Consider the following 15,731-nt stretch of genomic DNA (forward strand, 5'->3'; position numbering starts at 1 on the left):
CGATCATAATTGCGACCTGTAGCGTGATTACAAGGTTTAGATGGACAGACGGACAGACAGACGGACGGACGGACTGACGGACGGATTGACGGACGGACACACATAGCCAGATCGACTCAGCTCGTCGAGACATTCATTTTGGTATATATAAGTATGGGTAAACATCTCCCACAGATGTGGGTGCCTTGGCATCTGTGGTCGACGGTACTGCTACAAGCACGCAACCGAAAGGTAAAAAAGATGAGGAGAAAGGGAAGCGAAGGGGGAGTTTAATCTGGACCCAGCCATCCGAGGATGGGAGCGACCCTGACTCCGAATCAGACAGCAGTTGCAAAATCAACACCACCGTTGTGGAGAAGCCCGTTAACGAGGAGGTCCACAAGATGGTAGAAGAGGTAAGCGAAAGCATATCTAAACTTACAACGGAGAAAAAAGTTCGGTGGACTGGAGCCCAGAGACGTAGGTACCAGAGGATCCAGGCACAGCTAAACAAAAAACAGCGGGCCGCACCAAAAGAGATCAACAATCCCTCCACTTCCTCGGAAGCGGCGAAGAGGATTAGATCTCCAGAGGAAGAAAATACCGCCAAACCAAGTAAGAAGAAAATGAGCTTCCCACCATCAAATGCCCCAAGCAATTCCTCTCAAAACCCACGCGAAGGAGACTGCCCAAAGAACCCTTCGACGGAGGGCGAAAAGGAGTGCTCGGGCACGAAGAAGGTGAGCGCGACCGCGGAATCCTCTGGAAGTACCAAGGGCTCTGATAAGAAGCCCAGGGCCTTCCAGAAGAGGAAGATGGGCGCAGAGACTGGCTCGGAGCCGCCATCTACTTACGCCAAGGTGGCCAGGAAGAACTACAGGGACGAGAGGTGCTATGCAGTGATCGATACCAGTAGAGGGTCCGGCAGATTACCTAAAGAACACCAGCAGGCCATCGAAAATATGGTCAGCGATAAAATACTGGAACACATTCTAAAGAGTGGGCCAATAAAAATAGTCAGCAGCGAGCTCAAAGGGGACCTTTTAGTATACCACTTGGGACCGCACGCGAACCCGGCCGCTCTCGAGGAAGTCATCAACAGTGTGACAACTCCTTGGGAAGGCGGAAAATTGAAGCTGGTGAGGAAGGACGAGATACCTCATCTGACTAAAGCGACGGTTTACGTCAAAGGGTATGGCTGCAAGTTCGAGACAGAACGCATGCTCGAGGTCTTTGGCAAGCAAAATGAGACCTTGGAAGTGAAGAGGTGGGAAGTCTTCCACAGGGAGGAGAAAGAGGATGGCACTCTCCTTGTGGTTGGAATTGACGACCTCTCACTATCCAGTCTTACAAAGACAAAGGGTAAGGCGTACTACATCTGTAATGCAGTCACCTTTAAAGTTGGAAGGGCACGAGTCGGGGAAGAAGAAGAGGATGCCCACCAAACCAGCAAGGAGGACAAACCACCGAGCAATTCCGAAGAGGGGGTCGAAGCCATCAGCGACTCCCAAGAAGCACGATTACTGGATGACTCATGATTGAGGTCATCCAGATAAACCTCCATCGGAGCGAAACGGCAACTCAAGCCCTGATGGATAAAATAAACAAAGGTAAAATACACATCGGTTTAATCCAGGAACCTTGGACCGTAAAGAACAAGGTTTCCGGACTAAACCACATTAATTACCAACTCTTTTACGCTAATACAGGAAACCGACCGAGGACCTGTATTATATGCCATAAAAACTTATGCTTTCTTTTCTCCCCAGAGTTGTCAACCTCGGACGCCACAGTGTTGAAGCAAGGGAATGGTAATATATACCTCGCATCAATCTACCTGCCGTTCGACTCGCCGACATTACCACCTTCGTCGGAGCTACAGCAACTGGTGAGGAAAATCAAGCAAACAGGTAACGAAGTACTAGTAGGTAGCGATGCTAACTCTCACCACATTTCGTGGGGTAGTACTAATACTAACAAGAGGGGTCAAGCCCTTCTAGAATTTTTGAATACTAACGACCTGATAACCCTTAACATAGGAAATACACCAACCTTTGTTAACAGAGTTAGGGAGGAAGTATTAGATGTAACAATATGTTCAGAAAATCTAATAAACGAGGTACATGAGTGGAGAGTTTCAAAGGAACACTCCTTCTCTGACCATAGGTATATTAGGTTTAAAATATCAAGGCCACCGCCGAATCCGATAACTTTCCGAAATAAATCCAAAACTAATTGGGCTAAATTCGGAAAACAAGTTAAAGATAGACTAGGGCAAGAAGTTGAGGTTTGCCTAAGCAAAGAAGATATTGATAGGAATGTCAATAAACTAACAGAGGCTCTAGTAAGGTCTTTCGAAGAAAGTTGTCCACTTCGAGAGAGGAAATCTGCCTACGAAAAACCCTGGATGACAGGGGAAATTCGTAACAAAGGCAAAGAGGTCCGAAGACTTTACAATAGGGCAAAACGTAAAAAAGCAGCTGTATTCTGGGACAACTACCAAACAAAACTAAAAGAATACAACAAAATGACAAGAAACGCCAAACGGAACTCCTGGAAGCTTTTTTGTGAACAGGTAGATAGCGTGAATGACGTCTCTAAAATTAAAAAGTTTCTATCTAAAACTCACTCACAACCCGAGCTTCTGGTTGATGAGACGGGTAAAAAGATGGAAACAGCCGAGGAAACTCTAAGCCTTCTGATGAGAACGCACTTCCCGTCGAGTACTACGGCACATACGGTGTCACCGATGGAGATAGCTTATGCATCAGAAGAAGCACCAAAAATCAACAACTTGATGATTAAAGAAGCAATAATGAGCTTCTCACCATACAAAGCAGCGGGACCAGACCAGATTTTCCCAGCCTTACTTCAAAGGGAAGTGGACTATATTTCGTCCAATCTGGTCGAGATTTTCAATGCTTGCTTAAACTTTGCGTATACTCCATTGGCCTGGCAAGAGGCAAGGGTAGTATTCATTCCCAAGCCCGGCAAGTCAAGTTATGCAATACCAAAATCTTATCGTCCGATAAGTTTAACTTCATTCTTACTCAAAACAATGGAACGGACGGTCGACACCATGATAAAGAGTAACATCCCTAACGATATGCTCAAGTACAAACAACATGCATACGTAAAAGGTAGATCAGTGGAAACCGCATTACATGAGGTAGTACACCACATAGAGAGAACCTTCGAGATGAAATTGTATACTCTCGCAGTTTGCATCGACATCGAAGGAGCGTTCAACAACGTCAGCACCGAAACGCTAATCCACTCCTTAGACGAGTTTCAGGTAAACCGGGCCTTGAGGCACTGGATAGACCACATGCTAAGGAATAGATGGATAAGCTGCGCGCTACAAGACGTAACAAAAAGAGACAAAGTTGGTCAGGGGACGCCACAGGGAGGAATACTATCACCTCTCCTATGGGTTACCACCATAAATAGTCTACTAAGGAACTTAACCGACGAAGGATTTGAACCCATCTGCTATGCAGACGACGTTATAATACTTCTTAGGGGAAAGAATCCAAATATACTCTGTAGAAGGGCCGAAACGGCTCTAAAAATAGCATACAACTGGGCTAGACCGAGAGGTCTAAATGTCAACCCGGAAAAAACAGAATTATGTCTATTCACTAGGAAAACGAAAATAGGAGCTTACGAAGAACCCGTTTTCCTAGATAAGATGATAAACATTTCTCCAACAATTAAGTACCTGGGAGTAATTCTAGACAGGAAACTTAAATGGAGAGACCATATTCAGGAAAGGGCTAATAAAGCCCACAGATGTTGGTCAACCTGCAGAAGAGCTATAGGCTCAAAATGGGGTTTCAATCCTAGGATGACACACTGGTTATACAGAAGCGTAATTAGACCGATTCTAACTTACGCTTCTGTGGTATGGTGGACAGCTACGGACAAGAAATGCAACGTAAAAGTACTGCAAAAAGTCCAAAGAACGTGCTGCTTAAGTATTAGCGGGGCAATGAGGACTACACCAACTAGGGCTTTAGAGACAATTTTATTTGTCCACCCAATAGAAATTCAGGTAAGGTATGAGGCAGCCATCGCAGCTATAAGACTTAAGTCGATGAGCGAGTGGATCGTAAGAGACCACCAAACATACCACCAAAATATATTACAGGTTACAACGGGTGAGTCAATAGATCATATTGTATCAGACCGTATACCTGAAACAATTGAATCCGCCTTGTGTGAAATTTTAATACCAGACAGGGACATGTGGATCGATGGAACCCTAGAACGGATGCCAACTGGAAGCTGTGGGTTCACAGATGGGGCCGTTCTAGGGGGGAGAACGGGTCTGGGTCTATATATCGAAGACCAGGAAACTAGAATCTCCCTTCGACTGCCGGATCATAATACGATCCTACAGGCCGAAATCCGAGCGATCACAGAGTGTCTGAACTGGTTTAAAGCTAACACAAGGCCAATCACTGTAAACATCCTAACGGACAGTAAAGCAGCAATTAAAGCAATAACAAGCAAGACGGTGAAATCAAAAACTGTCCTGCAGTGTAAAAAATCAATCAACGACTACTCCCACCATGGTTCTGTTAACATTATATGGGTACCAGGACATAAAGGGATTAGGGGTAACGAGATAGCCAACTCCTTGGCAAGGCAAGCCAGAGAGCAAGCTACGATAAGCCTAGATAATGCTAAGCCTTTAAAAGCGACGCGTCTAGAGTTAAAAGCATGGGCAGAAAACGCCCATACATCCCTCTGGAACACTGAAGAGAAAGGGAAAAATACAAAAATCCTCTGGGGAAACCCAGACCAGGATAAAACAAAGGAACTCCTGCAAATGAGTAAAAAAGACATTAGTAGACTGACAGGCATCTTTACAGGACACCTAGGGCTACAAGCACACCTGCACAAAATCGGTTGTGCAGAAAGCAGCGAATGCAGAGCATGCGGAGAGGACGACGAAACGTTGGAACACTATCTCTGTCATTGCCCAGCCTTCGCGACGCTAAGAAACCAATTTCTAGGAAATAACACTATACCAGAACTCCACCAAATTAGGGCAAGCGAGTTCAAAAACTTAAGAGATTATGTCAATGGCACAGAATTTCTTAACTGATAAATTTATTTTCTTTTCAATAAATTAAGCAATAAAAAATTTATTCCCCTTAGGCTTCCGAAATTAGAGCGCACAACAGGCCTATACTGGCTTAAGTGTATGCCCCATACGGGCATGTGGCGATTCTTATATTCGCCCCTCTTTTCAACCTAACCTAACCTAACCTAAGTATGGGTCTGCGACCATTATTTCGATGCGTTACAAACTATTTGGCCAAAACCAACTTATAATACCCTCCCCACATAGTGGTGTAGGGTATAAATATTGAACTTTTGTGCGAAGGTAACTGAACTGAACGAAGGTAAGGAGTGGACGAAAATGACCCACCTACGAAATTAAATTTGAGTTTGTCCAAAATATTACGAGATATAAAGTTTGAAATTTTGTCCTGAAATGTTCTTGAGAAAAGTTCACGAAGCTGTCACACACATTTACACTAGCGTAGCAAAAATACTCATTACAAATTGACCTACTAACTCATTATTTTAAGACTCATCATTTCTAGTGACATGCCCAGAAATCGTGTACGACCCGATTTCAGGTATTTTGAGGATTTTATCTTCATTCTTAGTCCGATTTAGCTGTAACTTGGCATTTGGAGTTCCCAATGGTACAGACATTTCCCCAGACATTTGTGGACATAGGTCCAGGTTTTGGTATAGCCCCCATATTACGGCACCAACCGATTTCAGGCATTTTAAAGTTTTTATCTACATTTTTCGCCAAAATTAGCTGTAATTTGGTTCTCAGTGGTCAAAAAAATTGTATTTTGTAAAAAGTTAAAAATAAAAAATAATTAAAAAAATTAAGCTACACTGTTTTATTTATAAATGCCCTAAAAGCTAGAAAATATTTTTCGCTTATCATTAAATAGTATATTCTACTCCATTATGGAAACTTTCAAATAAAACGCTTGCATTTAAATTAAAAATGGTGACAAAATTAAATGGCAAGCGTTTTATTTGAGAGATTCCATCATGAAGAAGAATATACTACTTGATAATAAGCAAAAAAATATTTTCTTGTTTTTAGGGCATTTATAAATAAAACACTGTAGCTTAATTTTTATACCCTCAGCCTTTAGGCTAAGGAGGGTATATACACTTTGATACGATGAAAATGTGCCTCATCGAAATAATGGTTTTAGACCCCAAGTATGTTTGGACGAAATGTGTTTTAGACAATTTGGAGTCGATCTAGCCATGTCCGTCCGTCTGTCTGTCTGTCTGTCCTGCTGGCTGGAGCGCACGATAACTCTCGAACGGATGAACCGATTCGGTTCAAATTTTGGCTTTCGTAATATTTTGCCGAAACTTAGCTTAAGTTCGAAGATGAGCTATATCGGTCCACTCCTTCCGGTACCTCCCCCACAAAAGTTCGAAAATGTTCGGAAACTTTGTGCGCACGATAACTCTTGAAGGGAGTGACCGATTTGGTCCATACTTTGTATAGTGTAAACTTTCTACCAGAGTAATATGAGCTTCCAATATGGTCTCAATAGGTCCACTCCTTCGGGTACCTCCCACACAAAATTTGGGATAAATTCAGTTTAGGGCCATCTCTCGAATCGCTTTGATTTTTGTTTTAGCAAGTTGTATTCACTGCCCTCCATACGACGGTACAAGTTTCATCAGGGGCAAGTCCATACTTCCTGAGAAAATAGCATGAAAGTTGCAAAAAACCCTATGACACCGTCTGTAGTGGTTGGAGCGCAAGATAACTCTCGAACGGATCTGCCGATTCGGTCCAAAAGTTGGCTTTCGTAATATTTTGTCCATACTTAGTTGAAGTTCAAAGATGGATTATATCGGTCCACCCCTTCCGGTACCTCCCCCACAAAAGTTCAAAAATGTTCGGAAAATTTGTGCGTACGATAACTCTTGATGTGAGTAACCGATTTAGTCCATACTTTGCACATTATAAAATTTCTACCAGACTTATATGAGGTTCCAATATGGACTCAATCGGTAAACTCATTCGAGTACCTCCCACACAAAATTTCGGAAAAGTTCAGTTTAGGACCTGCTCTCGAATCGCCTTGGTTTTTGTTGTAACATCTTGTATTCACTGTCCCCTATACGAAGGTACAAGTTTCCTCGGGGGCAAGTCCATACTTCCTGAAAAAATAGCCTGAAAGTTGAAAAACAAACCCTATTTATTGGTGGAAGCGCAATATAATTCTCGAACGGATATACCGATTACGGCCAAAGTTTGGACTTCGTAGTATTGTTTCCAAACTTAGTATAAGTTCGTAGATAAACAATATCGGTCCACTCCTTCAGGTACCTACCCCACAAATGTTCAAAAATATTCAGAAAAATTGTCCGCACGATAACTCTTGATGGGAGTGACCGATTTGGTCCATACTTTACACATAATATCTACCAGATATAGATCAGGTTCGAATATGGACTATATTTGTCCACTGCATCCCGTACCTCCCACACAATATTTTGGATAAGTTCACTTTAAGACCTGCTATTGAATCACTTTGATTTTTGTTGAAACAGCTTACATTCGCTGCCTCAATTACGATGGTAAAATTTGTTTCAGGGGCAAGTCCATACTTCTTGAGAAAACAGCCCGAAGGGTGTAAAAACCCCCTATGGCACCCCCATGGTCTATGTCGGTCCATTCCTTTAAGCACCTTTTCCGCAAAATTTTTGAACTTTAATCTTAATCAACATTTTTGTCGGTTCATACGACCAAAATTTTGAAACCCCCTAAATACATAATTTTTTTGTGAAAAAGTGTTGCAATTTGCACAGGCTGAGGGTATATCTCTGTCGGCAAAGCCGACTGATACTTTTTTACTTGTTAATTTGAATTTTAAACATTTTATTAAATTCAAAAGTCCTTAAGCTTCTGTTTTTCAATAATAAAGATATAAATAAAAAGGAAGATGCAAAATAAATATATAACAATGTTATTTTTAATTTTTCATTTTTAAAAATTGTACTGGGCGTCCTTATGTTTTGGCCGATACTGTATATGTGCGATGTATTTTAAAACATCGCTATATATAAAAATTACCAATTTTATAATTTCAATTTTTATACAAAAAATTATTTTAAAATCTCAAATATCAATTTGAATCAAAATAAATAAACTGTTTTTTGATGCTTTTGCAAATTAGGTTGATAATTTGCTATATTTTGAATATTAAACAAACCCCATTAAGTAACGAAATCTTCACTATTTTCACAAATATTTTTCGCAATTCGATTTTTCCTCACTGTTCTCAAAATGCCCGAGTGTTGATAGTGTAACCTTTGATAATGATGCCAATCAAATGTTAACAACTCAACACCTCGTCTTTGGTGAGAAGAAATGAAACAAAAATTAGAAACAAATTCAAAGCCAAATGTGTAAAGAAACAAACAAACGCATCGAGAATGAAATCCGAATAGTTTGATCTAAAAAAGATACCACCTAATTAAAAGAATTAAAAACAAACTATTTTAATTTAGTTCTTTAAATAACGTTATGAGGTCCTAACAGAATAACCTTTGAAGTGGAAAGATTTTGAGAATCTTTTTCAGTCTTTTGATCTGTTGTGCGTTAAAACTCCCTCATGTTCTTAATGGATTTATAATGAAAATAAATTTGTCTTCATGTATGCGTTTCTCCTCCAATCTTTTGTGGCTGCCTAATGTCCAGCCATTTGTTATGTGCAAAAACACGCGTGCCATACTTTTAAATTTTACAAATTATTTTAAAAATACTTTAGAACTGTTCAGTTCATCACAAATTAATAGGAAAAATATGGCATCAAACAAGTTACAAGTCGAATATGTTCAACTCTTCTTTATGTATGTATGTTTGCCTTATAAATTTTTAAAAGTGAAAAAGGTGACATAAACCATCAGCTAGGTAGCCCTGTCGTTTGTTGGTTGTTACAACGTGTTTACAGTCTACCATTTTTATATGAAGCCGTGCTCGTAAAGGATTTTTTATTCGATCAATATCGATTTGAAGAACTTAAAAGGTTTCTTTGCACTAACGACGTTAGTTAATTGATGTTAGCAACTCTTTGAAACACTTTGTTGCATATTAGTGCTTTTGACTTGTTTCTTTATTAGTGTTGTTGTTGTTGTTTGCAGTTCGTTCGTTCATTCATCATTTTTAATCAATTTCATTTATAAAGCAATTTTATTCAATTCACATAGTTTCAGTTTTAGTTCTGTGCAAAGAAAATGATATCATTTCTTTGACAGGCAGGCATCGTTTGCGTTGTTGTCATCATCATCGTCAACGCCATCACCATCCGCAGTAGTGACAATAGCAGTGGTAGTTGTAGGAGCAACATTTCGTGTGGCTCACTTCGCTGCCAGTAAAGTGTGTGGCATCTTTCATTCATTTAACACCCAACTATGTATCTATCCATCCATTCCCGCCGTTTCATTCATTCGTGCTTTCATTTATCATCTCTCTCTCTGTGTGTTCGTTTGGCTTGGACATTCACTTGTGCCGAGAATTGCATTAAGGTCGCCAATTTTATTGACGACCAAATTGCTGCCACAGCTTGGCTGCCTTAGTTTTTTAATGAAAATTTGTTTATTTTCTTAGAATTCATGCTGTTCCGCACTTCTTTTTTGTGTTGCTGCTGCTGTTGTTGGTGTTTTATTGTTTGCAGCAGGAAATACAATAGAATTTTATATTTGTTTAGGTTGTTTTTTCGTTTTGTTTTTTAATTGTTATTAAATGTTGATGGAATGATGATATTTTTATTTTATTAATCATTGATGTTCTACAAACATTCACTTACATTTGTATTTGAAGAAGATGTTGGACGTTTTGCAAGTGACAATGATGGATGAATAATAAAATAAACAGATCACAAAATATTTGTAAAAAATATGAGTCAAAAGAATTTTCACAAATTGTAAAGTCGCGTGTTGGACCATGTTATTTCATAAGAAGTCCTATTTCCGCTGTGAACATTCACAAATTTCTAGTCTGCAAATAATCACGGAAATAATTTTCGGGCAATAGGGTTTAAAACATAAACATATTTATTAGGTGTTGATAGAAGCGTTGATACATACATAAACATAAAGCGTACATTGTAGTATATCTAAATTTTTGACATAAATATATTTATCGTGATGAGCTGGCTCTATCTGGCATCTTGGATATAGAAGGCGCTTTGAACAACGTAAGTCCTACTGCGGTAGAACATGCTCTTGATAAATTCGGTGTGGAAACATTCATCAGTAGCTGGATAACCATAAATGCCAACTGGTGAACTGAGATGGTGCTATTCTCTTCAAAACCCAAAAATTCAATCTTCAATCTAGCACCATTACTAGGTCAAGAAATAATGCAAAAAGGAGGCGTTATCATAGACTCATCATAGTTTTGGCAAGTAACATTTGAGCTGTATAGTTTCAACGGGATGACAGGGACAATGCTTACTTATCCAACTGAAGCCCTCAATAATTCATGCATATTGTGCCTATAGATATGTCCTCAAAACAAGTAGGGCGTGTAATGAATTGTTGAGTCGGCTCCCGTGTCTTTTGAGAAGATTGCAGTGTTTTTACAACATCACACATGAAACTCAACAAGGAACTCAGCTCCAACGAGAAATTAAAATGAATATTAAAATGATCCTCGATTTTTTATTTTTATTTTAAAAAATAAAAATCAGCTCGAGCCAGACTGGATTTTGAATCCACGTCCTTGAAAACGCGTGAAAAGGGCTATCACGGCGTGTTAGCGTTCAAAGCCAAGTTCATAACTTTCTTAGGCTGCGCTACGGAAGGAGTAGTCCGATTAAATATATTTTCAATTTTTATTTACCACTGAGGGAAATTTTACGATGTGCAAAGGTTGAACCAATTTCCTCCTTCACCGTAGGATTTTTTAGATTTGTCAGAAATCACGGACGAAAGCATTACATCACTGTACATAAATAGGATCACAAGGTGTTCCTTGGGTAACAATTTCAAAACAAATCTTAAACAGCCTTAAAACTGCATTTAAGTGACAATTTTGGAATCTTATGTACTTTTGGAAGACATTTTACGATGTGCAAAGAATCTACCAGATCGGATACTCAATGCGTAAATGATCGTGCTAATCACCCATGTCAGTTGGTTCCGGCAAGGGTTTTTAGTGTTTTTGTGCTATTATCTCAGGAAATATGGACTTGCTCCGAAAAAATCTTTTGTCGTAATAGAGGCAGAGAGTACAACCTGCCGCAAAAAAAAAAAAAAAAAAAAAACAAGTAAAAACGTATCAGTCGGCTTTGCCGGCAGAGATATACCCTCAGCCTGTGTATATTGAAACAATTTTTTCCCAAAATACGTATGTATTTAGGGGGGTTTTAAAAATGTTGGGCGTTTGAACCGACAAAAATGTGGATTAGGATTAAAGATCAAAAGTTTTGCGGAGGAGATACTAAAAGGAATGGATCGACTTGACCGTTATGGAAGTGGATCTCCAGCCACAACATATGCTGCCATAGGGGGTTTTTACTCTCTTCGGACTGTTTGCTCAAGAAGTATGGACTTGCCCCTAAAAAAACTTTTACCATCGTAATTGAGGCAGCGAATGCAAGTTGCTTCAACAAAAATCAAAGTGATTCGATATTAGCTCTTAAAGTGAACTTATCCGAAATTTTGTGTAGGAGGTACCGGATGGAGTGAACAAATATAGTCGATATCTGAACCCGATCTATATCTGGTAGATACATTAGGATGTGTAGAGTGTAGCCCAATTTGGTCACTCCCTTCAAGAGTTACAGTACGAACAATTTTTCCGAACATTTTTGAACTTTTGTGGGGGGGGGGGTACCTGAAGGAGTGGACCGATATGGCTTATCTTCAAACTTAAACTATGTTTGGACAAAATATTACTAAGGCCATATTTTGGACGAAATCGGCAGATCCGTTCGAGAGTTATCTTGCGCTTCAACCACCTCACACGGTGTCATATGGGTTTTTTGCAACTTTCATGCTATTTTCTCAGGAAGTATGGACTTGCCCCTGATGAAACTTGTACCGTCGTATGGAGGGCAGTGAATACAAGTTGCTAAATCAAAAATCAAAGCGATTCGAGAGATGGCCCTAAACTGAACTTTTCCGAAATTTTGTGTGGGAGGTACCCGAAGGAGTTGACCTATTGAGACCATATTGGAACCTTATATTACTCTGGTAGAAAGTTTACGCTATACAAAGTATGGACCAAATCGGTCACTCCACTCAAGAGTTATCGTGCGCACAAATTTTCCGAACATTTTCGAACTTTTGTGGGGGAGGTATCGGAAGGAGTGGACCGATATAGCCCATCTTCGAACTTAACTAAGTTTAGGCAAAATATTACGAAAGCCAAAATTTGAACCGAATCGGATCATCCGTTCGTGCGCTCCAGCCAGCAGGACAGACAGACAGACAGACGGACGGACATGGCTAGATCGACTCCAAATTGTCTGAAACACATTTCGTCCAGACATACTTGGGGTCTAAAACCATTATTTCAATGAGGCACATTTTCATCGTATCAAAGTGTATATACCCTCTTTAGCCTAAGGCTGAGGGTATAAAAATCGTATACATGGACCGATATGGTCCATATTCATACATATATGATCTATGTATGGATGAACTATTACTGTATGCAAAGTTTAGACCAAATCTAGCTAGCTATAGTGCACACTATTTATGATTCGTAGAATTATTGCGATATGTAAAGTTAGAACCAACGCAGTATCCGATTCGAAAGTTGTCGTGCTTACCAGCAACTACACTTGGTTTCTTGTAGGGTTTTTTACAGCTTTCGGACCTTTTTCTCAGGATGTCTTGGAAGAAATTGTAAGGATGTCATCGGGGCCACGAAACAAACTGTTGCAAAAAATCAAAGCGAGAGTAGGTCTCAAACCGAATCTTTTGAACCTAGTTTATGTGTCGTGAAAATATTAGGATGTGCTTTGTTTGAAGCTTTAAACATCCATCCCGGAAGTCACCAGTAGGAGTGAACCGATATGGTCCGTTTTGAAGATGATTTAAGTGTGGACAAAATATTATGAGAGCCAAACTTTGGACAGAGGAAGTAATTGTTAAATCGACTCCAAATTGTCTGAAACGAATTTTTTTCCAAACATACATGGCATCTAGAACCATTGTTTTAATGAGGCACATTTTGGTCGTATGAAAGTGTACATATATATGTATTTCTTTTGCAATTCCATTTGAAACAACTTAGCAAGGGCTATAGTCGGGACGGCGCCGACCATGTGATACCCTACACCACTACCCCTGTGCATAAGCTTTTCCCTGGTAAACATTTCTTTTAGGTAATATAATCCGACTACTACCAAACATAATATGCCTCTTTCTTTCTGGGACCCCAAAAGCAACCAAAATTTGTGACCATCCGATCAAAATTGCGACCTGCAGCGTGATTGCAAAAAAATTGAAGAATTGGATGCATTACCGACTATTGTGGTATCTCCCTTGTTTGGCCACCTTCGCCAACCTACTTTACACCAATGTAAAGGTAATATTTTCTTCGTCCATTTACAGGCCTTGCTGTTGGAATACCCCTACTAGAAGCCTATATATTCACAAAGAATTTGTCTGTATATGATTTTTTTCCCATTCCGGCCTCAAAATATTATCCGACTATCACCAAAATCAATAGGCTTTTACCTATGTGGGTCCCCCATCAACCCCAAAAATTTCGTGACTATCCGATATAAGATATAAGGGAGATCTTGTCTTCTTCCATTGACGGACTTTCCTTTTGGAATACTCCTACCAGAAGCGGAGATATTCGCAAAAAGAAAAACGTTGACTTTTCTCCACATAAGCTTTTTGCTTATTCCGACTCCTGAATATTATCCGACCATCACTTAACTTAATAGGCTTCTTCCTCTGTGACACCTGCATCAACTCCGAAAAAATTACAAAATCGGAAAATGGGTTGCAATACCGATTATTGCGATATCTCTGTTGTTTGACCACCTACGACAACCTAATTTACATCGTTGTAAAAGTTATATTTTCTACTTTCCTTGCCAGGTTGGGCTTATGATATAGCTCTCAAAGAAAAAGAGATATTGGCTTTGAAATAAAACGTTGACCTTTTCTCCAAATAAGTTTTTGCCCATTCCGACCCCTGAATATTATCCGGTCATCATCAAAACCAATAGGCTTCTTCGCCTGTAGGACCTCCATTAACCCCCAAAATTTCGTGACGATCCGATCGAAATTGCGACCTGTAGCCAGATTTGAAAAAAATTTGAAAAATGGGATGTATTACTTTGCATCATTGTAAAGGTAGGATATTCTACTTTCATAGTCAGTCTTTGCTTTTGTAAGCTCCCCAACCAAAGCTGTGATATTCGACATTATAATTAAAATCGCAAAAATGAAAAGTTGGGTTGTATTAGCGACTATTGCGATATCTTCGTTGTTTGACCACCTACGACAACCTAATATACATCGTTGTAAAGGTGATATTTTCTACTTTCATTACTTTTGATATATCCCTTATAGATACGGGGATATAAATAAATAAAACGTTGACTTTTTCTTCAAAATCAATAGGCTTCTTCCCCTCCGGGACCCTCATCAACACCCAAAATTTTGTGACGATGCGATTAAAATTCCGACCTGTAACGTGATTACAGGGTTTAGAAGGACAGACTGACGGATACACATAGCCAGATCGACTCAGCTCGTCGAGACATTCATTTTGGTATATAAAAGTATGGGTGTACGACCATTATTTCGATGCCTTACAAACTTTTTGTCCAAAACCAACTTATAATACCCTCCCCACATAGTGGTCTAGGGTATAAAAACCTCAATTAAGTTTTGGAAGCATATCTTCTTTTTTTGTTATAGAGGTTAAGAAAAAATTCTGGTTTCAAATTTGTTCGCGTTCACAAAATTGGTCGATGCGCGCAAAAGTTATGGCGGTTTTTATTTTCGTTTAAAGAAAAAATATTTTAAAATTTCTTATTTATTGTATTGAGAAAATGTATGCAGAAAATGTAATTTCTAATATTTGTTTTTATTTTGGCGGAAAATAAAAAAAATTAAAAAAAATCTGGGAGTAAATCAACATTATACTACCTCAAAGTCTGTATAAACCTTTAAAAAATAAATTAAAAATACCTACAGAATCAACGCGTAATAAATATGAAACCAAAATTATACAGATTGGCGTTATAAATTGCATATTATTGCAACAACAAAAGATAAAAAACTTATTGTTAAAATATAATTCCAAAAATATGTTTTAGTTTGATTAGAAAATTAAAAAAAAATAATATTTGGGTGTTCTCCAACTATTTCGCTAAAACTTCATCATGAAATATGGTTTACCATCGCAAAAGCTTCAATGATTTAAGGATAGGAAATTAAGAATAATATTGAAATTACAATCATTTAAAAAATATAAAAATTACAAAGCCTGTCATTCGCGAATTAGTTAAAATCCGTTAATGCGCATCCGTTTTCGGATACAGCGAATTAATCTCTTTCAATATCTATGCATATTTCGATGTTTTACTCAGCGGCTAAAGTGAGCCGTCGGTTGCAATGCAAACAAGCTTAAAATGGCTAAAGTCGCGCAATGTGCATACGATTTTTATGTGCATCCGATTTCAGTAGCACCCATCAAAAAT

General features: G+C 39.0%; 1 protein-coding gene across 1 annotated transcript; it reads left to right on the plus strand.

Annotated features, from left to right (window-relative positions):
* The first annotated feature begins 273 nt into the window (after positions 1-273).
* On the plus strand, positions 274-5,257 carry LOC141401236 (uncharacterized). The gene is made up of 2 exons (XM_073981307.1): positions 274-1,589; positions 1,749-5,257. Exon 1 carries the CDS (start codon positions 384-386, stop codon positions 1,515-1,517), a length of 1,134 nt encoding a protein of 377 aa, XP_073837408.1. The 5' UTR covers positions 274-383; the 3' UTR covers positions 1,518-1,589; positions 1,749-5,257.
* Positions 5,258-15,731: the final 10,474 nt, after the last annotated feature.

This window comes from Musca autumnalis, unplaced genomic scaffold (genome assembly GCF_047663935.1).
Source record: "Musca autumnalis isolate F117 unplaced genomic scaffold, ASM4766393v1 scaffold_4, whole genome shotgun sequence".
Lineage (NCBI taxonomy): Eukaryota > Metazoa > Arthropoda > Insecta > Diptera > Muscidae > Musca > Musca autumnalis.

Excerpts from the sequence above, each read along its gene's own strand:
- LOC141401236 (XM_073981307.1), top strand. The coding sequence starts at position 384 with ATGGTAGAAGAGGTAAGCGAAAGCATATCTAAACTTACAACGGAGAAA.